This window comes from Ictalurus punctatus, chromosome 17, assembly GCF_001660625.3.
Source record: "Ictalurus punctatus breed USDA103 chromosome 17, Coco_2.0, whole genome shotgun sequence".
NCBI classification, from domain to species: Eukaryota; Metazoa; Chordata; class Actinopteri; order Siluriformes; family Ictaluridae; genus Ictalurus; species Ictalurus punctatus.
Genome location: NC_030432.2, coordinates 6,303,397 through 6,328,609, shown reverse-complemented (window position 1 = coordinate 6,328,609; position 25,213 = coordinate 6,303,397). Strand labels below are relative to the sequence as shown.

Sequence of the window (25,213 nt, the reverse complement as noted above, 5' to 3'; positions counted from 1 at the left end):
ATTTTATAGCAAAAGGTTATTGCAGCATACAAAGAACTTTACAAGGATTATTTAGCACACTTAACAAACTAACATCAGTTTTCTGACTACTAGACTAGACTAGTGACTAACCATATAAAAGTCCCATATGGGAAAAAGGAAAGGCTACTGACAGAACTAAGCTGCTGCTTTGTTTATGAATAACTTTCATTTACAGGGTCAACTGTTGAAACCCAAATAAAATACTAATCGTTAGTGTGATTTCACACCTCATTTCAGCTGAAAGCATTATAAGAATAGTCACCTTAACATATTCTCTCACGTAATGCTTTGTAAAAGGGCAATTATGAAATGATGAAAATTACATATTTTAGATAATTATGTATAATTATATATTATATATAACATGTAACAGGTAATTTGCTACCTAAGAAACAAAGGGTTCTTACAACCCACACGTGCATGTGTAATGTTACTCTGAGTTGCATATAAAACATTAATGGCAGCATGAGCTGGTGATGAAATTATGGTGTAACCTTTATCAATGTACCAGCAAACCAGCGGTGTGCTCTTGCATATCACAGATCAGCTACTCTAGACTACTCTCAGCAATCCTACTATGATGCTATAGTATAAGAATATATATATATATATATATATATATATATATATATATATATATATATATATATATATATATATATGTGTGTGTGTGTGTGTGTGTGTGTGTGTGTGTAAAATGCATCAAAAAAATGTGTATTGTTTCATTAATATTATTTCATTGTTTAACCTCATTTTAGCTACTGCATAACAAGAACTTATAAATCTGCATGTATGAAACTAATAATGAATAAATAAATAATGAAATAAATGAATTATTGTATTTATGGTGATATGGATATTTCAGTGAATACAGAAGAGTACAGATTAATCGCTGTACTAATAAATCCAGCTTTATGGTCATTCAGAATGATTATATAAAATGTAGGGTAAGACTTGCTGTCCAAAAATTTATCATTTAGCCCAAATAAGTAAGAAATTTATAGATATTGCAATTATCTGGGGAAATAATATGAATAATGAATATGATAATCAATATAACAAAAGTATGATGATGATGATGATGATGATGGTGATGATTAGTAGTAGTAATGTCTTTTTATTGCTATATAGTTGCTATATTTGCTGTATAATCATTATTATTATTATTATTAGTAGTAGTAGTAGTGGTGGTATTATTATTATTACTATTATTATTATTATTATTATTATTATTATTATTATTATTATTTTAAAAAAAGTCTATGTCTATAAGGTCAAAAGTAATAAAAGGAAATAAAGTTCAAAAGTACATAAACAATTATTCAAATAAAGAAATTAAAATGACAACATAACGCATGAAATCAAATTAATGAGAACAATCCTAAAACCATTACACATACACATTACACATACACATTATATGTATGTATAATAAACACACATATCACAAATAAATAAATAAATAAATAAATAAATAACCCCGGAAGTGCTTCTGCGCCTGCCCCGTTTTCTTTCACTCAGATCAGATTTCAGTGTCATTTTGGCAGGAGTTATAAACTGATTAGGTTTTGCACTCCCTCCACCCAGCCACAAAGCACGTAGTGTAAACATTGTAGAGGCTTAATGTCCTGTATGTGTCCATCGTTTGAACATTTTATAGACTGTCTGTGAGAGTCTGAGGCATTTAGACACCATCCGCTGTGCCTCAGACAGCCTCCCCCTCAGGCTACACTTCCTGACACGGATTGTCACATCGGGGAATGAAAGTATATTTTCCCCAAACAAAAACTACTTTTTCCGAGGGTGATTTTCACTTCCCAAACAATATACTATAGGAGCGAAACTTCTCAACACGGAAGCGTAGGTTACGGACAAGAGTGCCAGCAGAGTTTGAACACAGGCAAAACTCCAGCAGATCTGATGCAACACGCCTGCAACCGCCTCGCGCTCCAAACTGTACAGCTCCAGTGTCCTTCCTCAGAGCCTCTCATTAACTAGTCCTCTCTGTCTCACGCTTTAAAAGGACTCTGCGATTTATTTGATCAGCCATCGTAGTTGTAAACGTGTGTGCAAATTAGTCCAATTTTTAATCATTCGCAAGAAGATAACTTTTTTTAACCTTTAATTTTTCCTCTCTTAATATAAATAGCTCTATGAGTTACGAACCCGTTCTAATGGAGTGTTCATAGCGGACTCTTAGAGCAGGTCAGTTGACGTTTATTACAGTTCAGAAAGAGGCGGATTGATATGAGTGGGTGTGATACGGCTGGGTTTGTATAGGCGTTGTGCTCCCTGGTGCCCAAAAGTTTTAGAAACGTTTCCCCCCCCCTCACTAGATCATTTTCAACATCAAATGGTTTGAAGAAGACAGAAGCGATGCTTTGTTAATTTGAAGTCGCCCTTTTTCCTCTGCCGGAGTTTGGACAACGCACTTCAGCCCACATCAACATGGAGTAAGTGTGCACTTCTGTTTCATTTATTCTAGCAGACTGTTAGTGCAGAAAACGCCCTGGGTGGATGGATGTCACTTTGTTTTGCGTTGCGCTTTGTTTTATTTTATTTATTTATTTATTACTATATAGATCAGCGTAAAACTTTGTTGTGATCATGTTTTGGCACTGTCGTTAAAGACTGTTTGGAGTTTGCCCCTAGAACAGTCTACAAAGTTAAAACATTTAGGTAAGTCCCTTTCCTCACAGATGTATCCTTGCTCTGGAGACTCATCAGATACAAATCAGAGATAGTTACCTTCTTATAAAGATCACATGTCAGCAGGTGTGTGATTATGTTTCAGTTTTTTTTGTTTGTTTGTTCTTTTGTTTTTTGTTTTTTTTGTTGTTTTTACTCAACAGCTGTTCTGCTCTGCACTCTGTCCTGTTTAATGCTATTAATTACTCTGCTGACAACCAGCGGTTCAGTAACCACGTGACTGGTCTCTGCTCTTTGGGCACAGATGATTTGTTCATTCAATCATGTGAATTATTTGTGAATTAGAAGCACATAACAATAATTAAACTACATGAATTCGTTGCTTATTTATTATATATAATCTATATATATATTATAATATTTATATATATATATATATATATATATATATATATATATATATATATATATATAATTTTGTGTTAGTTTGACTGAGTATAAAAACCAGATCAATTACTTAGACTTGAGAAAACCTAATTTTAGACTAACTGGTTTTGCTTGCTTATAAACTCTCTCCAAATGTATTATACAGTGTATATTCAGGCAAAGTACTGACGAAACAGAATAATGCAAATACAAATCAGCAAGCAAAGCATTTTTTTGGGGGGGGGAAGGGATTTGAAAAGAATAATATAGAAACCTATATGATAAACATGTAATACAAAGCTTTGATTAAAACACACAATTTGTGTGTGTGTTTTTTTTTTAAATCCCCGTCTTTTATAGGTATCAATATTTCTTGCCATTGTCCTGTGTGAAGCATTCCTCGAATACTGACACATTTGAGTACACAATTGAGTACTTCAAGCAAATCAGAGAAGATTATGGCATCATAGATCCTTTTCTGCAAAATTCTCCTCATTTGCAAAGCCGACCTCCGAATTCTCTCTTTCCCACTGGCTAATGACAGCCAATCCCTGAAAAGAGGGGAGGAGTCTACACAGACGTACGGACGTACATTGGTAAGCAGAGAGATGATTTTTTATTTTACCCGATAGTCGGTGGACACCGCACTGCAGTATATGTGTTAATGGCGTACCGTAAGTAAAGCTAATGACTTTATTTCATATTGTGTATTCTTTGTTATGCTTTGCTGGTGAATGCATTTCTGGGTATTTTTTATTGTATGTACAGTCATTATTACATGTCAGCTGGATAGAAATGAGTGCGTAGGTATGTTTAGTAGTAGCAAATCGAAGTGATTAGACTTTTGCGCCACTCATGAGAGGGGCTTACATTTTCAATTCTTTAATCTTTTATCGTAATTAATAATTAACATTTATTTAATGTTTACGTTATCATTTTCAGATTGGATGACAGAACATTTTGACACCTACCCGCTTTCAGCATCAACTGAATCGTCTCCTGGCTCATCGATTCCACCTTCCCCTTTGGAACATGATGTCCAGGTGCCCTCAGATTTGGAGGTCATGACCTCCCTCCTAAAAGAAGAACTTGCTCAACTTGAGGATTATTACCTATTTGAATCAACGCCCATGAAAGCAGATAAATGGCAGAAATGTGATAAAGGCTACCAAGCAATGTCTGCCCCATCATATTACCAGTTACCCTGCACTTCATACAATGTGAACCAGTCCGAATCGAACCCCAGGCTTGTTACTCTGGCAACAGGTGAGCTTGACCTAAGAGGGTTTTGTGGCAGCTCTGTTGGAAGAGCTAAAACTTCCAGACCTGCTCCATACAGCTATGTTCGGACCCACTCTACTAGCCAAAGGATAGCATCAAATGGTTGCAAAGACGTGGAAGTTTTTGAGAAAGAGACATGGACTTTCAAAGGAACTCATTCAGGTTATGCAGAGATAGACCAGTGTGCTGTTGACAAGATTTTTGGGAAGAACCATATTGGTACAAAAAAGGTTAGAGAATGTGCTATATTGCTAAAGGAGGAAGAAAAGAGATGTTTCACTGAAGACGTTTTTTACAGAGCAGAGATGGTGAAAAGTTTTGATGCTGGTGCGCCACTGGATGCCCAGCACAGGAGAGAAGGTCAGGTTCCTGGAATGAAGATGCTCGGTCATGGTCATGAAGCTGTTGCAATGCCAGTACTGCACTGCAGCGAAAATGGAAGTAGTCCTGCATTTAAACACCCAGAAGTAGCTGAGTGTTACTTTAGTCAGATTACTGCCAATTTAGAACCATATCACGGCTTTATGAATGAGGTAGATCCGTCAGTCCGGTCTGGGGCTGTCGAGTCTATGAATAATGGTTACTCAAGCCATGAATGCCTTGTAGATCAAAGCTTTGAATATCTGTCAGGAGACAGTGTTGGATCTTCTTTGGAGTTCCCAGCACAGAAACCAATGCAAAGGCTGAGAGAAAATCTGTGTGTGTTCAAGCCGGAGGTCAAAGTAAGTTGCCTGGAAAGGAACCATGGAGAGCGCAAGCAGAAGAAAAGAGACCAGAACAAGACAGCGGCTTACAGGTATTGTGGCAATGTTCTTTTAGCACGTTATCAGGATGAAGTAAAGCGTATGTGAGTCAACTAGAAAGTCAAAACATTTCAGCTATTGGATGAGACATTGTAGTTCAAATACAAGTGTGAGTTCAATTGATTCCATCTCAGTTATTGTATCATTGTAACACTAGGTAGCTATTGAATTTAACAGCTTTCTCTGGCAAGTGAGGTTAAACATTTGTACTTAGTGAAGACACTTTTTTCTTAGAACGTGGCGATAATGTTCATCTTTTGAGGTCTACTTTGCCAAATTTCATGTACGCATTGTCCTCACACAGACAGCAATAGCTCAGTAACGCTGATCTGATTAATACCAGGTATCGACAGCGGAAGAGGGCGGAGCAGGACTGTTTGGAAGAAGAGCTTCATGGACTGGAAGGGAGAAACAGGGAGCTGCGAGACAAAGCCGAATCTGTAGAGAGAGAGATCCAGTATGTCAAAGACCTCCTGATTGAAGTGTATAAGGCTCGGAGTCAGCGCCACAAAGACGATTCCAGTGCCTAAACCGGTTCTAAGCACCAGCATTGAAAGATGAGCTTTTTCGGCAAGGACTTTTTTAACAAGCTCTGGTAGTATGTTTTTGACGTTCAAAGTAAATGACAAGACTCAGAAAAGAGCTCTTTGCTGGGTTTGCTAAATAGAATTTAGCAAATTATGTAATGAACACTGTGATACTAGCCTTAGGCTGACCAGTATTCTTAGTATTTTAACGAGAGCTAAAGATATTATGCATTTTCATGATTTGGTTTGACTTTTTTTGCTTCTTTTTTTTTTTTTAATTACAATCCTCTGTGCATATTAAATCATTTATACCAAAAAAGTGAAACCAACAGCTATACTACATATTCTAGCTCAGATGTGTGTTTGTTGTGTGGGGCATGATGGTACAGCTTAGTGAGGACTTGTAAGAATGTGATTGCAAATAATTACTGCTATTTTTTTTTTTTTTTTTTGCGCTGTAACTATAAAACCCTGTAATGTTAAGTGTACTTCATTTTGGTTTTTTAACATCACCATTTTTGTATTTTCATATTTTATTTTGCTTGTACATCTTTTTCAATGATGCAAGATAGTTTCAATCACATTTAAAACAGTGTACATTATCAGCAAATGTACTGTGGTTTGAAGCACACTAGTAAGCTTTTAGATTTCTTGGGAACTTCACTGGCTCAGGTACTGAATGCATGCAGAAATATTGAAAAGCATGTTAGGTTACAATTTACTGCATGACTAATTATATGACTGCATTGTACATTATGACAGCAAGTAGACTTTGTTTCTTCCATCAGACCTTTTATTGCCATTTTCTTGATTACAGGCTGCCAAATTATTCACTCAATTTGTAAGGCATGGAATTGCATTAATCAGTATGAGAGGCCGTTTGCTTTCTTGTACAGGTTTTGCGGCAAACAATCACTGTCATTTACTAAAGAGCTTAAAAGACTGTAGGCCTAATGTAATTTATATTTTTAATATATATATCCAGGTGCATATTAGGTCTGATATCAATAGTTCAATCACCACAATGCTGATATTGGAAGAAAGTACTGCAGGTAATCCTCTGTGTCATAACTGATATGAGCATCAGAATCAAACAGCACAAGTGTGAACCAAATTCTGACATTTCTGTATACTGGTATTAAAAATGATTGTTTAATGTCGTCAAATGCTCAGAATTATTTTGTGTTTAAGTCTTTTTGACATTTCTGTGGCATTTCCTAACAACAAATTCTGAAATTTTTGCAGCACACCAAGAAACTCACTTCAACACTGCTTAGGATTATATTATGGTGTCTATTATTATAATGTCTTATAAACAAAAACTGTATGGCCTTTATGGTAATCACATATATTTAAATTCACTTGGATTTTTGGATTTAGTTGCTCACTATTTGAAGCGAGAAAACTAATATAAAATATTAAATTAGCAGCCAAGTTGTCTGCTGTACAAAAATGTTTTATTTATGATATTTTATTAATAATATTTTTAAACGTATTATTTTGTAGAGCAGTAAGCTCAAAATTATTACAAATGCCACTAGTGGTCATAATAGCATACAATACTATGTAATATGTTTTTCCAGGAAAACTCATGGACTAAGTAGTGTGTAAAAATCAGATGAAATCACTGAGACCTATTTCACAGATCTTTGGCGGCAGAAATACAGGAACATTTTTACTTAATTTCCAATCGTTTTGAAGGGAATGAAGTGTGTTTTTGTACCGCAGTGACCAATTTTAAAGACAGGAACATGGTTGTGGAAGCGAATTGCTAAGTCATTACAGCTCTCAATAAAGTAAAATTAAAAACAATAAATTTTCCAAACATAAGCTTTCTGATGGAGAGTGTAATGTGTCATCTAGCAAAGTTGTTACGAACACTTGTAGAGGGATCTTGGATGACTCCTTTAGGGTTGCCAGACAATAAACCCACAACATCTTAAAACGTACAGTAAATAGATTATCAATGTGGAATATAATAATAAAAATAATAAAATTGTACTTAAAAAAAAAAAAAAACCACACAGACATTAAAAATTGACCTTCCAAGCTAAAATATTTCATGTGGATGACCAAAATGATAGAAAATATATTTTTTAACAATAGTAATATTCTTGATGTGTACAAAATGTACACCGTTTAGGACTGCTGGGTGGTACAGCAGCTTTTTGAGGTAAAAAAAAAAAAAAAAAAAAAAAAAAAAAGATTTTTAATAAAAAAGTCATCTGTAATTTAAAAAAAAAAAAAAAGTTAACAGGTTATTTTGAGTCAGAAAAAATCTTTTATATTTTAATTTAGGATTTTGGATTTAGTTTAGGATTAATTTAAGGATTTTGTTTGAAACTTTCAGGATAATAGCATGGTAAATTACAGTAAGTGATATGGCGGGAATTTATCATTGATATATTTACTAAAAACTGCCTTAAATTGACTGTCCATTATTATGGACACTGTGCATAAATAGGTCAAATCAATCATCACAATGTCTGTCTATTTTGAACTAAAGTAATGCATTTTTAATAAAGCAATATTAAAATAGTAGATTTGAATAGATGCTGAAATTTTGATGGTTGATGGTGTAAATGAGGAACATTAGACCAACTCACAACATAGAATAATGCAGTCATACATTAATATGATCAGCTAATGTAGAAACTGGGGTGAAAATTGCCTGGGACTCATTATAGATTCTGATTAATCTCCTAAGTGTTCTCTTCTGATCTTCATTTACGTCCAGATGCAGTTCCTAATTTACTCGCTAGAGGTCTCTTCTTATTTGGCGCTGGTTCAGTTGCGCGAAGGATAATGTACACCAAACTAATTTTTAATACATTACTAATATTTATTGATAATATATATATATATATATATATATATATATATATATATATATATATATATATATATATATATATATATATATATATATATATTAGTATGGGTTGTATAGTTTAGACTGTTACAGTCACTAGTCACCACTATATATTTACAGTCTGGATGAAATTAGTTATACACCCAATTGCACATTATATAAGACTATGCTGGGAATTTTTTTCTTTTGCTTTAATGGAACGCGATTCAATTTGATATTAATATTTTAGTGTTTTTTTTTTAAAATAGATTAATACATTAATAACATAACTAAGACATTGCTGAAATCCTCAGGTTGCTGACTATGTGGATTTGAAGGAAAAATGTTTCAATTATATTCTAAACAAGCATGGCTTTCCCTTTTGTCAAGACTGACTGAAAACTGTTTTTATTGACTGTTAATTTGGACACATAATTTCATAAGTTATCTTTACTTTCATCGTTAATGACACATTTAAAATGGTATTTATTTATAGAATAAAAAATCATTACATAAGTAAATCAAATTTCAGTAGCAGGATATTTTTTTAAAAATCATATTGTTATATTGCATGAACAGAGTAGAGTAAGTAAAATTACTTCACAGTAAGCTGTTGGCCTAAGTAACATTCTACAGTATATTTCATAAAGCATTAACTGCAATAACAGCATTTAGAAAATATTTTCCAAATTCACAACCTTTTTCAAAAATTAAACACCACTAAAAGGTAACATCTTTCAGCATCACACACACACACACACACACACACACACACACACACACACCTTAATCAACATCAATCTCTAATATTATATCAACACTAAATAAAAATCTCTGCAAAAAGTAATAGGCCTCAGTAACTATTTCCTAGTCTAATTGTTCCCCTGCTTCTTAAGACCAAACCATTTTTGATAATTTGGGACAAATTGGAAATTAATTAAATTATAAACAGTTGCATGTACATAATATTAACTTTATGTTTATTTTGTTGCAGCATACATCTCATATTAAATATGCATCATAAATATGTATATTACTAATGACAAACTTACCATGATGATAACAATGATTTAAACAATAGCCAAAACATATAATTTTCTCCTACTTCGAGATTATGAGTTTTTATTTTGGGCAACTTCCTGTTTGATGCTGACCACACTTGTTTATATGATGTCACATGAATTAAGGCATGTTATTATTTTATCAAACATTTCCACTGTGAGAAATTGATAGAATAGATTTTGAGGTTTATTGATCGGCCAGAAAATAAATGCTGCTAATTTAAACCAATTTACCTGATGCTCCAATATACCCAAAATCACCCTAGTATTTGGCATTAGTAAATGTAATATTTTACAGTAACATAATACATTTCTAATGAAGCAGTATTAAAATGTAGATTCCCTAAATAATTCAACAAGATGCAAAAATGTAAATGTGTCATACTTCATACTGTAAATAAAGAATAACTTCATGCATCATTAGATCTATTCACTGAAGCACAACATAAAATTATACATTCAAACATTCAGGTGAAACACTGATGATGATCCAAAATGGACTCTAAACTTGATCTACAAGTTCTCGTTGCCGTCTGGTTTCAGATGCAGTTAATAATTTATCCACTAGAGGTCATCTCCTCGCATTATTTGCACTGTTTCCCAGTCTCAGTAGAGTATAGGAGTTAATGTACACCTACAGGTTGAGTGTGCAAATAATTGACAAAATGTCATATGGTAGATGCTGAATGCTGAATTCTGAATCAATGTCACAGGAGAAACGAAAAACAGCATATTTATAAGAAACAAAGTAAACCACAAAATGTTTGATTTGCTTACAGTAAGTGACTTCGCCCACAGAATTGAATGTTCAAAGCCGCTATGAAACCATTCATGTTAAAAAGCATGACCAGTATTCTGGCCAGCTACAGACTGGGACTGACAAGGTAAACAAACTAAAGGCAGCTCTCAAAAAGCAACAAAAGAGTGTCACTCACAGTTTTGAGAAGAATGCTGCTGCTGGGAAGGCTAGCAAAGGCAAACAAGAAATTATAACTATTTGTTTACACTGTGTTTATTGTTAAAGAGGTATAGCACTACGAAGTATTAACAATCTGCACTGTCATATAAATAGGTCAGTTGCATTTATATTTACTTCATTAACTGATCTGGCTGACTTTCTTTTATCCAAAGCAACTTATATTCAGGCCTACTGTGCATATTGCCCAGGCTCCTGTGGTGGTGGGGCTGCTTACAATTGAGGTTCCCTTGTGTCAGGCCTTGTCCAGGGTCAGCCTGTTAACAGTATTAAGATTTAGCAGATTACAGAAGGGGTATGCAAAATGCAGACTTTTGGGCACAACTGATATACATCAGTTGTGTAGGCAGAGGGGCAGGGGAATGTCCAGAGTAGAGCAAGGAAGCAGAGCATTGTCCTCAGTTGGGCAAGAAGGTGGAGTGACGTCTGAAGTGGGACAGGGAAGGTGGGAGACAGGTCCCCAAACAAATTCCCTGAGGAGGCACATGATATTGAGCCCAGCCACAAGTTGGTCCAGAAAGGCCTCTATCTGGTCAAGCTGACTCTGGTTCTCATGGATTTGCTCACCTTAGGCCCATATGCACCTAAGCATATCTGCTGCATCCATTGTAGGCCAAAAGGGATTTTGTAGAGGCAGACATAAGTGCAGATTTTACTGAAGAAGAGTGCAGCCAAATAACCAAAACAGTGAAAACAAGAACCAAAACAGAGAATACTAGCAAAACATTTCAACAATAAACAGGGCTACAGGGCACACATCAACACACAAATGCAATAACAACAGAAGCTTGACAATGAAACACACAGAAACCTGAACTTAAATGGGGTGCTTATTTGATGTAACACAGAACAGGTGTGAATGATCAGTGAGACATATGACATGTTCATGTGATGTGCTTGACACGGCCCCCAGGGGTAGTACCACTAGAGGGCACTCTGGGATTCCCCGCCCACCCCTGCTGACGACATGGCACTGCCCCTTGCTCTGCTGAGGTTGATGCTCCACCCCCTTGCTCTGCTGAGGATGATGTTCCTTCGTGCCACCACAGTCATTGTCGCTTCCCCCTCTGGCCTTGCAGTGGTCATCACCCCCACTTCTGGTCTTGCTTTGGTCATGGTTACTCTGTCTAGCCATGTTGTGGTCGTTGCTCCCCCTGGCTGCTGCTCCAGGCCCTTCTGACTATTGTGGCTCCTTCAGAGGGAGCTCTGTCACAGCCCCCACGGATAGTTCCACCTTGGGCCACTAGAGAGCACCGTGACTTTTTTTAAATGTAAAACTTCTGTTGTTTGCCTCATTTCCTACGTTGATCAGACTCATTTGTTTGTTATTTTCCAGGTACCCTCTATTCAAGTTCCATATTTCCCCCTCTTTTTTATTGGAGCATTATGTCAGGTTTTGTTGGGTTTATGTAAGTTTATGTTCAGTTTACATAAAAGTTTGTGTTCATGCCTGAAATTGTGTTCTTGGTTTGATGGGTGATGTAATGCAGCAGCCCTTTGGTGCTTTCATAACACTTCTAATGTTGCAAATATGGTTGGAAGCCCATTGTTCTTAGCGTAGACTACCTTTAGTAATTTTTTAAATAATATTTGTTCTTATTAAACCTATAGGTTTATGGTACAGAACCCAGACCACATACAGGTTCTAATATTAAGATTCTAGCAGATAAGATTGAAATTGGTTTGTAAACTTACAATTGTTAGTGCTGAAAGTCCCCCCCACATGGTAATAGATGATAAATGGACTTGTGTGCTACCACATATTTGTAGCCAGGGAACAGGACATGTTTAAAGACAACAACAAAATCACTGGGTATTAAAAATACTTTTGAGGAAATAAGTAGTTTCTCTAATTAAACTTTTTAAATGTAAACTATTATTATTATTATTATTATTATTATTATTAGTAGTAGTAGTAGTAGTAGTAGTAGTAGTAGTACATATAAGTTACATATAATTTGTCTTTATTTTCATGAAGTGTATGACTCATTGTGTAATGTGCATACCTGGTTCTAAAATATAAATGATACCTAAAGAAATAAAAATTAAAGCATATTTGAGAATGTATACATACTGTAAATGTATAAATTATTAGGAACGCTCATATAGTATCAGCAGAAAGGAATGTTTTTGATGGATACAGTTTGTATATTCATTGGTCATCTAACCTGCAGGTGGCACTCAATACCACATTTAATTAATCAATACACAACATCAGAGTAGATAAATATATATAAAATAAATCTAAAATTAAAACTTTTCACGTCCAATATTTTGTTGGAAGTTCACCCTACCGCTCACCCATAAATGTTTGTGATGAGCACTAAGAAGAAAATTGCGTGCAAAGCCACACATTACAGTCCAAAAAAATGTCCTAACAGAAAACCAACTTGTGCGGTTTGAGACAGAGACAAACTTGTTTGGCGTCAATGCTTGTGTAATTAGTTTGCCTCAAGGGCTCTGTGTTTGATCTACACTGACTCACAATTGTAGCCTTTACAAATGAGCTCAAGCATAGTGTAAAGCTGAGAGGGTGTGATTGCTGTATGTGTTCCTCATTATGTCAAACAACTATCCAAAAGTTGTGACAGTAATGTGAAAACATATTTTAAAATCAAACCTATAATCATAATTTGAGTTAATTAATTGTACTTGAACAAAAATCCAAGGTAGTTAAGCTTAATAAAAATGCTGTGTCACATGTTTTATTAAATTTTTGAAGATAAAGCATACATATCACAATGAAATAATATAACATTCTACACAGAACAAACGTATTACAATCTCTTTAAATCACCAATTGATTTGGCAGTTCAAATAAAGAAAAATCCCTTTCCCAACTTGTTAAAACAATAACAACAACAGTATTTACCTTAATTTACTGACAGGTCAATATTTGATTAATATATTAATATTACTGTTTAAATGTAAGCATAAAAAAACCTAAATGCAATTGTAATATATGATTTCAAAACAAACTCATGTGCAATAGCATTATACAGCCTCTTTAAAAAGACTCTTGAATTAGAGAACAGTTTAACATAATTATTTTTCAGTTAACTAAATGAATATTGCTAGTCTTAGGGCAAAAAAGGCCATTCTAAAACACTTAGGGGTTCTCCTGCAGGGGCCCATGTTTCCAAAACGGATCCTACACATTTAAGTGTTTTCCCTAGTCCCAAAACACCTGATTCAACTAATCTGTTAAATCATAGTAAAAATAACAGTAAAAATTATCAAAGTAAAAATAATAGTCAGTAGTTAGCAATCACTTAACAGTCCTTCTGGCCTTGAAATGTGTGTGTAAAATAGAGAGAAAACACTAAAATATTGCAGGACTCCAGGACCAGAGTTGGGAACCTGTGCTCTGGGGGAACCCTTAAAAATTGCATGTAGAACCCTACAGCATGGAAAAACACTAAGAGAGAGTAGAACCCCTTTAGAACGTAAAGTACCATTAGCTATTTAAACAAACTTAGAGGAACACTTTTCTCTAAGAGTGTAGCCTTTATATTCAACATTTCTATCGTAAATGAACCACAACACCATTATGTATTGATGGCTTGTCTAAATTGTTATAGGTGCAAAGATATGCATGTGCATGGTGCCCTGTGATGGGTTCATATCCCATACAGGGTGCATTTCTGACTCATGCCCAGTGTTCCTGGATTGTGTTCACCATGATCATGACCAGGATAACTTCATTTAAACAGATCACTTTAACAAGAACACCTGTGCACCTGCTCATTTATGCAATTATTCAACCAGCCAATCATGTGGCAGCACATTGTAAAACCGGATAGTTCATTTAACTCCAAAAATTTGAGGAAAATAATTACCTCAAAATTTTTAAGTTGATAAATCTTTAAGCCAAATATATTTAAATATAACAAAACTTAATGTTAAATTACAAAGTTTGAGTTAAATTTTTGTTATATTTAAATGTATTTGGCTTAAAGAAATTGATTTATCAACTTAAAAATTTTGAGGTAATTAGTTTACCAGCTTCAGACAGCTTCGGATTGGAGGCCCTTAACCCTCAGCTGCTCAAATGTGTAAATGAGATGAATGTAAGACGCTCTGGATGAGGGCGTCTGACAAATGCTGTAATTTAAAATTTTTATAATTTTTTTTGCACGATTTGTAATTTATGTTTTTGTGTTTTCATTATGTCTTGTTTAAAATATTTCAGAGGCTGCTGGGAGGATTCACAGAGTAAGAATTTCATTGTACTGTGTACCTGACTGTTTCCTGCACATATGACAATAAACTCTCGAATCTCTTTGGCACTATGGAAGATATGGCACTTATTTTGACCATATGACATGTTTGTAATACTTTATCAAAAACAGCTAACTGGGTTAACATTCAAAGTAATAATTCACAAATCCTCCCAACTAAATAAAGACCATTTTTAAAAGGAATCGCTCCTTTTATGTATGTATGTATGTATGTATGTATGTATGTATGTATGTATGTATGTATCAATGCTGTTCTAAATATGTACAAATATGTACTAAGTAGTGTTCAAGAAGCCATAATTTGCTATATCCTAGACTACAAAGCCAGCAGTTCCCAAGATATTCCTACCAATCCCTAAATGGCTTCAAGAAGTCTTTTTTTTTTCTTTTCTTTTTTTTTTTCTCGCAGTTACACAATTCAGTATAGGGCTAAGTTTATTTGCTTGATTATGTTTTATTTATTATATACTATTTAGACTTGAAGCAAGGCTTTACAGATTCAATTGATGTTCAATACTCTAAAAGTGTATGCAAGCACTCAGCGATGTGAAAATATGTAAACCTTACACAAGTAACCTTATATTAATATATATCAAAAATGCATTAACGTATTTTTGGTTTTTGCTCACACACAAAAAAAAACCTCACCAAATAAAATATGGAAACAAACAGAATTATAGGTCACTACATATCACTTTTTAAAACTGTTTTGCTATTTTAACATAACAAACAATGGAAGTTTCACAGAAACCAGCTGACTCACAACCATTTAAGTTATTAACAAACTAAAGGGACTGAAAGGAACCCTTGTTACAATAACTCCCTCTGGTTGCATAATACATAGCTTTAACTATACCGTGATAAAAAAAATATACCTTTTTTTCTGTGGCAGGTTAAAACTTGTATTAACCCAAAAACATTACCGTCAGTTAACAGCACTGCTTTGTTTGACAGACACCTGTCATTCCTGCTCAAAGTAGTTGCATAACTGGACAAACCAGTTCTAATTGACCAGGAGAACAGGATCATCACAAGCAGCAAAGCTCAATATCTTCATTTCTGTACGGGACAAAATAACACAAGTGTGTTTTGAAGCTTGTAAACAACATGTTCTTCTCTACCTTCTAATAATAGTACATTTGTTGTTATTGAATCAGTTAACACAGTTTTAAGTGTGCAAATGTTTTATAGATTTCATAAGGTCTGTTGAGTATTACTTACTAAGTAACATGCTAATATGGCTTCATATCAAATTAGTCAATGAACAGATAAAGAGTTATATGTTAAATAAATCTTTACTGCCTTTACAGTGAATTTATTCACTGTACAGTTTATGCCCAATGTGTTAGTTCTACCACAACCACATTGCTCATTAATTTTCTGCTTCCTTTTACCAATGATGGTTGGTTTAAAAAAAATTTTTTAAAAAAAGAAGCAAATATTATGTTTGCTTTACATTTTGTATTGCTTCACTGAAAATCCTTGATGACAAGCTCTTGGTTTGTGAAAGTGAAGTGTGTTTTTTTAACCAAATCAGAAATTCACATGGACTAGGTTAAGAGATATTATGAATAGATCATAGATAATTGGTACTTTCTCAAATGTATGACTCACCTGGCCTACAGTTGCCCAATCTTGCCCTAGCAGGCACTGCAGGTTGCATTCCATCTGCAGGAGGCACTTGAGGGTTTCCATCATCTGCTCTTTACGTAGGGAATGCAGTCTGGCATGACCAACTGTCACACTCTTCTCCAAATTACCCACTACGCTCTTCAGAGCTACTGATGCAAGCTGTAGTGCACTGAGTCCTGGATAAGACATATCACATATGCTCTCACATTACACTTAACCACCTGATTCCTGAACTTCAAGGAAAACACAGGCTAAACCAAAAAGTGAATGTCACTTCACATCACACATAGCAAGGTGAAACACCACAAATTTGATTCTGGCTTAATCATAATTATTACTTTTAAAAACCCTCTAGACAGAGGAGCACACTATTTTATGTTAAGTTTTAAATGTTTAACAAAAAAATTAATAAATGAGTTACTGTTGAATGTGAAAGCAATGAAATGCTTCACCAAAATTATTGCACCAGAACAAAGTCTCTTCCAAAACATGAACAATAATATTGTATGTGTGGGTGAAAAATATGTTTTAAAAAGTGATCTAGTATGAGCAGACTCCCCAGACGGGTAGAACATGATCATGCAAATGTTCTATGCCAGACACTGGAACACTGACTATTCTCTGTGGTGCTTTGTGAAATATTCTTGTATATTTTTAATATACAGTAGTTGTTGATTTAATTAGTATGATGGAAACCATTAGAACATACCATTCACATCTCTCGCTTCCAAGTCTATATATTTCCCACTTTTCATGTAGCTTTTCAGAACCTGTTAAGAGCAAAGTCTGTCACTGAATTAATCTGTTTAGGTTAAAATTACAAAGTGATAATGTAGAATACTTTTACATTATCATGCAAATTATTTACCTCTAAAACCCTGATGTATCCATATTCCGCACTGAGATGGAGGCATGTTTTTCCATATTTATCCTTTTCATTGATGTTTGCACCGAGGGAAATTAAATCAGCAACCACAATGTGCTCATTCTTCTGTGCAGCTAAGTGGAGAGAAGTCTACAAAGAGACATTTGATGACATGAGAGATATGATATAATATCTTGAAGCTGTCATTACAAACAAAGGCTTCTCCACTAAGTATTAAATAAATTTCACTTAGTGTGTTCAATACTTTTTTCCTGTGTCATTCCAGTTTATTACATATAACTTCATTCATGGACTTTAATGTTTGCATTTATTTATATGTGTGGATTTCTTGAGTTTATACCAAAGTCTGGTGAAAATTTCAGGTGGATATCCTCAGTGGAAATATATTTACTGAAATAAATGTTAAAGTTTTCAATACGTATTTCCCCCACTGTAAATCCGGGTTTTGATTAGGCCATTCCATAACCCTCCATTTCTTCTTTTTGCGGCATCCTTGGTGGATTTGCTAGTGTGCTTAGGATCATTACCCTGTTGAAAGGTCCACTTTCAGTTCAACTTAAACTTCCGGACAGATAGCTTCACATTATCTTCAAGCACACTTTAATATGATGCAGACTTCATAGTTGAATCAATGAATGCAAGCTGTCCAGTCCCTGAGGCAACAAAGCAACCTCAAACCATAACATGAAAAGTTGTCTTTGGTCTGCGCTAAACATGTCAAACTCTGTTTGATTTGTCTGTCCAGAGCACATTATTCTGAAATGCCTGGTATTTTCCTAAATGCTCATTGGCAAGCTATAGTCTTGCAAAGGTTTTTTCCTGGCACGCAGCTGGGCCGAAATTGGGTCATGCAACAGAACAATGATCCTAATCACACAAGCAAATAAACAACGTGAATGGCTAAAGACAAAAATCAATGTGTTGGAATGGCCAGGTAAAAGTCCAGACCCCATTAAGATGCTGTGGAGGGATCTTAAGTGAGCTTTGCATAAAAAAATCCCTCAAACATCAATGAACAGAAGCAATATTGTAATGAAGAGTGTGCCATAAGTTCTGCAAAATGATCTGAGAGGCTGCCTGAGGTGGTTTTACATGTGTTACGCCAGGAGACGTATTGTGCTGGTGTGTTTTCTCTCTCTCTCTCTGTCCCTCTCCCTGTTTCACGCTCACAGATCGCTTCGCCTTAATTGGAGTGCTGATGTTGTGCACGGGGATTGGAGAGGAGAAGATTGTGCGTCTTATTAAGAGAAAAAAGGACGTTATGTCGGGAGGAATACAGATGTGTGGTGTGTCTGTGATTGCGTGGGTAGGATTGAGTAACGAAAGTTTTCTTGGTGTTTGAGTGAACTCGCTTGTTTGGTATACTGTGTATGAGTGATAGAAGCGAGTGATTTGAAGTGTTACATATCGTGGTGTTTCGGTAGGCTATTGTGTTGTCCCATTCCCCTGTCTTGCTTTATATGTTGTACCAAGAATTGAATGGCACGTGTGTTGACCTCATTATTTTGATTATTTTGATTATGATTTATGTTTATACTATTTATGTTACACCTCGACCCTAGACCGGGGTCATAACAGCATGCTACTGAATTATAGGGTTTACTTTCTTTTTCCCATGGCTAGGTAGTGGTAGTAGGTAAGCATTTTCCCTTGCTAGCTAACTTACTGTAAACTAGAGAAGTAGTTAGCAAGCTGGCTGTAATGAATTGAGTCCTGGGGAGGATGCAAGTGCAGTTTAGAGGTTTATTAAGAACATGTAATCTAAAGGTCAAGGCAAAAGTAGAAACAAAGACAGGCAAAGGTCAGGCGATCAGCAAACGGGCATAAAACAGGCTAGGCAAAGCACAGAACGGGAAACTAGAACCAAGATCAAAACCAAATCAAAGTAGTTTTACTTGTGCTTGAGTAAAATTTTTGGCTACTCTACCCACCTCTGAGTGTATGTGAGACAAGAGAGTATATGAGTCTTATAAACTGTGTATGAACTTGCTGTGTGTCATAACATTACCCTTCCATCTGCATCTTTGCTGTCCAGTTTGTTTAGATTTGCCATCCGTCTGGCAATAACATACACAAGAGATCGTTTCCCCTCATCAACAGCTTGGTGAAGGCGTCTGTGAGAAAAGAGCATATACAAATAATGGCAACATACTAAGGAAACATTGACAATATTATTCTGGTACTGCCTGATTCAGTGAATATCAATAATAGTCCTCCATGAAATATGAGTCATTTTGAAAGAAATGTCAATTCTGCACTTTTCAAGGAGTAAAAGCAATGTGATCTTTAAAGGAATAATATTTTGGGTATGTATGTTTAGTTTCTGTAATAAAATCTCATCAATGGGAGGATCACTATTTATATCCTGTGGTCTTGTTTTATGAGTGGAATTGTTGGGATCTGGAAGTTTGCTATGCATTAAAGATTGAGCAAGGAAAATTTCTCTTTATAATTTCACATTTGCCAATGGACCATTCAAAATTATGCAAATTTTTTAATGCAATTAACCAGACCAAGTACAAATCTTTCATTTCGATTACAGATATAGTATGATTTCCTGCAAGAAAGGCTGATGGATGGGGAGCAGTCATAACCATTCTCCTAATTTTAGTTGTCTAAAATGCAGTTAAGCAGCTCTCGCTCTTTTGAATCCTGATTGGAAAACCACAATATTACGATTAAGGATGGATAAACTTACGTTCTTCCCCTCTCATCCTGAGTAAGAAGCTCTTGGTTGGAGATACGATTCAGTAGATGCACCTCTCTTTCCATTTGGGTCCAGAAGTATGTCATGCTGTCCCAGTCCTCCTGCACAGAGCATGAATTTGATGGACTTCCTATTTTGTGTGGTGAACCCCACCAGTCCATCTTGGTGCTGAAATAGATCTCTTGTGGGGATGGGACATGCACTTTGCTGTCACTTGGAGACCAGGTCATTTCATGCTGCCTTCTTTGTATATAGTAATCTGACTCTAAATCTGTGAAGAGAGAAGTAGCCTGGCCATATGTAGAGCCATAGATTCCCGCAGAATGCATAGGGGACTTTTTAGTGGCTGCATAGCAAACTGGATTTGGAGGTGGCTCATCTAGATGAGCTTGCTGAAGAAGGTTTTTCACCCAGAACTTGTTTCCAAGCTCTGGGGCAAAGGTGGGTGGTTGGTTACTTGACTGTCTGGAGGAACTAGTCTTAAGGTCTTCTTCCAACACCTCTAGTATAAAGGCAAGCTCTTCCAAACTCTTTGTTTGCCAGTTTTTCTATAAGACAGATGTACATCACATACTGTGTTGTGTGCCAGTACACCAATATTTTTAACAGCATTTTAAATAAGCACAACCAACTTAGAATTTATGAAGAATTTACTTACCAGGCTATTTCTTCGACAACTACTTATATTCACTCGTTTTTTATCCCCTAAAAAGAATTTTGACAATATAAATAAATGCTTAAGGTGGAAAGATGTATTAACTTACTGTACACTGTAAATTTATTCTAACCTTTTAATCCTTTGTTTTCTTTCTTCTAGACAGAAAAGGGGAAAATAGTGAGATAAATATCATTATTCAAGTATATACAGTGTTCTCCACTAATATTGGCACTTCTCATAAATATGAGTAAAGAAGGCTGTGAAAATGTGTCTTTATTGTTCAGTAAATTAAAAAAAAAAACATCTACTCTCATGGATATCAAACCTATATATCCATGAGGGTATATTTAACAAAGATTTTTTGATAAACCTGTGTTGTGTTTGCAATTATTTGATATCCATGAGAGCAGAGTATTTTTGTGAATTTTTTAACAAAATATCAAAAGGTTAAACAATAAAGACATTTTTCACAGCCTTCTTTGCTCATATTTACCAAGGGTGCCAATATTAGTGGCGGGCACTGAATGGTATAAGTATCATATATAAGTAAAGAGAATTATTAATACCTGCATTTCTTTAGGGTCCAATCCTTTGGCTAGGCGAATATCTCTGAGCATGTCTTTTACTGGCATTCTCACTCTGACACCCAGGTATGTCCGATCAGTTTTTGTTTTATGAGCCTTTGTCCCTAAAAGAATATGTATTACTGTCTTATTAGTATAACTCTTAATTGGTCAGTGGGAAACAGCAAGATATTTTGTGTAGTTATATAGCAGGCTCTTGTAACCAGAAGCTGACTTATCAAATATGGACCATTTGTTCCCTTGTTAGAGTGTGTAGAAATGTGAACTAGGTGCTAACTTTCCATTCACATTTTCCATTCACATTCACATTTTAGCCACTCAATAATGACTGATATAATCATGACCATCAAAGAAAAAGTAAAGTTAGTAGTTTAGTCTAGTCAGCCCTTACACCCTGAGGAAAAATTACATGTTTACCCACCTTTTGGAGAAGACAGTGCTTGCTCAGTATTTACTGTTGAGGTACATACTTCCACATTTAGTGCTGTAAGTGCTGATGTTGGTGAATTTGTTCCATTCATATTCAATGCCAGTGCCCCGGGAAGCGGTGAATAGTTGTATGCGCCATACTCTCTCTCTTTCCCCTCACAAGTTACTGGTATCCTTTCATATCCTGTGTTCTCCACTCGACTCTTTACCATTTTTAGGTTACCGCTAGAATTCTGGATTTCTTTTGAAGCAATGAAAATGTAAGAATCCTTCATTAAGTAGTTTTCTTTAAAGACTTAAAAAAATAAAACACAGATCAAAATACTGGAAAGGCATCTTTACAGCATTGTTACAGTGTGTGTGTGCATGTGTGTGTGTGCGTGTGTGTGTGTTACCCCATATTTATGAGAGTTTGGTACCTGCCTGGAATTACTTCTGAAAGGTGTGACTGAAACATAAAGCTGAAAGAATGTTGAATAGCCTGCAGGGTTTAAAACCTGTCTTGTCATGATATTATAGGGGGGAAAAAAACAAATAACAAAAAAACCCATTAAAAACAGAAAATCAAAATGAATAAACTAAAAGAGTTCCCATTACACATAACCTTAATGAATGTGATAAAATTAGGTGTATTTCAAATTCAAAAAGCATTCAAATACACAAAAGTCTTCTGCTAATTGGCACGAGTGGCCTTTGGCCATAGATGTTGGTGGGGCAGGACAAACATTTTAAATAGCAATGTCCAAATTCTGTGTACTTTCAAAATACATTTGGTAAATAAAACCAATACCAACCTTTTTTTGGAAAATTATGAATAATACAAAAAATAAAAAAAACCCAAGAAAAAACAATTAAGAAATAAGTAAATTTAAAACATGTAGGAGGAATTAAACAAAAATCAAGCAGTGGTATATTGCATGTGTATAAGTAAGGACAACAAAATGCAAAAACATTTTTAAAGCTACAGTACTGAACCTTTGCCTCCCTATCACCATCTCTGTTTGAAAAATAAAACTGCAAGTTACTTGCCGAGCGTTTTTTTTTTTTTAACGTGGGATGTGCTTCGGCACTGTTCCTCTTCGTGGATGAATCTGATGGTTTGAGGTATTTGTATGGACTGTATATAAGCTCCAATACTTGACAATAGATGTAGTGGTGGATACGGTTTTGTTGGAAGAGATGTGAGTTGCTCTCTCTCTCTCTCTCGCTCTTTCTCATAGCTAGCAGAAAATAAATGCAATTTAACACAATCACCATAGCAACAAAAAAACAACAACATAGGAAACTCGATCCCTAGATGAATCAAGCGAACAAGTGTACTAATGTTAGTTAACTACATATTGAACCACTGAAATTTCTTACCCGCTCAACAGAAAAAAAGCCATCTTTGTGTCAATGTTCAATCCCTTCAGATCTCTGTTGCTATCCCCTTTTTGACTGCAGGCTCTCCGCAGTTCAAGGCTTCTTGGTTTTGACAACAGCTGATTCCCCAGATGTCAACGATGATTGTGTTATATATCCAGATTGTGGATATCCAAATATCCAGAAATATCCAGATTGAAAGCCACCATGGTAGGTCCCAAGCCCGGATGCGAAAGGAGAAGTGTTGTGCGTCGGGCTAGCAACCCGTCCCCATACAACCGAGAACCGCTACAGAAACAGCAAGAAGAACTTCAGTTCTTCCTGATCAGTGCGATAGAAGCTCAAATCTGAGTCATGTGATGGCGCCTGAACAAACTGATGCCGGTGTCTGGTGCACAATATCGGAAACAAACTTCTCTACAAGAAACATCACAAAAATCTAAATGTGTACCAAAGTGGATGACTCGCCCAACTACTGTGGGCCTTTGAGAATTATCAGCTGGACATCCTGGGTGTCAGGGAATGCCAGCAAAGGCAAGACAGTCGTATATGTGGGAGCGGAATGAATGTAGGTCTGTTCTTGAGCAAAAGAGCAGCAAAAGCACTCATCGACTGGAAATACGTTAGCAGCAGGATAATTACAGCTTGCTTCACCTACAGACACACCAAAGCAACAGTCGTGCAACAGTCGTGCAAGCATATACACTGACAGAAAGTGCTGATGATGCAGCAAAAGATGAATTCTACAAGCAGCTCCAAGATACCTTCGATGACATTCGTGAGATGACAGTTAAAGTTCCTGGTTGGGGACTTCAATGCCCAACTGGGTGGCAATCGGCCAGGACTCGAATGTGTGATTGGAGCCCACGTATCTTCAGACCACCTCAGCGACAACGACGAGTGGCTGAAATCCTTCTGCAAACAGAATGGATTATGTGCTGGAAACATCTACTTCCTGCACTGGAGAACCCACAAGAACACGTGCCGATCCCTGGCTGGACACCAAACTCAAGCTCCAAAACCAACAGCAGCCAACAACAAAGAGACCATTCACAACAGAGAAGCTTAAGGACCCTACCATTGCCGATGCATTAAGCCTGGATCTGTGAAACCACTTCAGCTTGCTTGAACAGGTGGAAGATATAGAAGTTCTCTGGATTAGCACAAAATAAACCATAAAATAGTGCACCCAAAGCACCATCAGGAGGCAAAGAGGACATCAGAAGGAGAAATGGATCCAAGACCAATCATGGAAGCTGACCGGTGAAAGGAAGAATGCAAAGCTGAAACGGGATTAGGCCAAAGACACAAACAAGCTGGAAGAAGAAAGTCACAGATATGCAAAATTGGATTGACTCATGAAGAAAAGCTGTCGGAGGGAGCAATAAAGAATGGCTCCAATAAAAAGGGAATGAAGTACAAGTGGCAGCCAACCGAATGACGCCAAAACCCTCTACCACATCGCCAATGAGTGTGACACAACTCGAACAAGAACAGGAAACTTTTGATCACTCAAGAAGACCAGAACAAGAGGTGGATGGAATACTTCCGGGAAACCCATAACCAAATAAAGCCAACCACCCTCTACTACTTCGAAGCGGATGTGGGCAAAGAGGAGCTTTAAGTGAACACTGGCAAGATTACCATCAAAGAAGTGACAGTCATGATCAAAAGCCTTAAGAACAACAAGGCGGCTGGCTTGATGAAATACTTGCGGAAGTCTTGAAGTATGGTGGCAAGGCCTTGGCAGAAAAGCTGACCGCACTATTTAACAAATGCTGGGAAAATGGAGCAATTCCCAAAGACTGGTGAAGAGGTGTGATAGTTAAGATCCCTAAATAAGGCAACATCTCTGAACTGGCAAGACATCACCCTTCTCTCATTGCCCAGAAAAGCATTTTGTGTGGTCCCACTGAGGCAGCTAAGAAGCGTGCTGGACCAATGCCTGAGGGAGAAACAAGCCAGGTTCTGCACCGGAAAATTGTGTAGTGACTAAAACTTCGGTCTTCACAATATCATTGAACAATGCATCAATTATCGGCAACCGCAGGCCATCCACATCACCGACTTCAAGAAAACATTTGACAGCATCCATTGAGAGTCCCTGTGGCATATCCTG

The 25,213-nt window shown here is 36.1% G+C and overlaps 2 protein-coding genes across 3 annotated transcripts; one reads left to right on the top strand and one right to left on the bottom strand.

Annotated features, from left to right (window-relative positions):
* Nucleotides 1-2,013: 2,013 nt before the first annotated feature.
* Nucleotides 2,014-6,867, top strand: atf5b (activating transcription factor 5b). The gene is made up of 4 exons (XM_017491705.3): nt 2,014-2,474; nt 3,457-3,692; nt 4,039-5,173; nt 5,524-6,867. The coding sequence occupies exons 3-4, from the start codon at nt 4,044-4,046 to the stop codon at nt 5,708-5,710; spliced, it is 1,317 nt and encodes a 438-aa protein (XP_017347194.1). The 5' UTR covers nt 2,014-2,474; nt 3,457-3,692; nt 4,039-4,043; the 3' UTR covers nt 5,711-6,867.
* A 6,411-nt stretch (nt 6,868-13,278) lies between these two features.
* On the bottom strand, nt 13,279-22,171 carry zgc:113279 (uncharacterized protein LOC553749 homolog). Of its 2 annotated transcripts, none has more exons than XM_017491720.3 (10): nt 21,725-22,171; nt 21,286-21,407; nt 20,850-20,871; nt 20,720-20,766; nt 20,053-20,609; nt 19,363-19,468; nt 17,337-17,483; nt 17,178-17,238; nt 16,451-16,644; nt 13,279-15,895 (listed from the first exon to the last, which is right to left on the bottom strand). In XM_017491720.3, exons 1-10 carry the CDS (start codon nt 22,005-22,007, stop codon nt 15,890-15,892), a joined length of 1,545 nt encoding a protein of 514 aa, XP_017347209.1. In that variant the 5' UTR covers nt 22,008-22,171; the 3' UTR covers nt 13,279-15,889. The 2 variants fall into 2 exon arrangements, with proteins under 2 accessions (XP_017347209.1, XP_017347208.1); XM_017491719.3 differs by having other exon boundaries at nt 20,850-20,874; nt 21,725-22,170.
* Between the last annotated feature and the right edge of the window lie 3,042 nt (nt 22,172-25,213).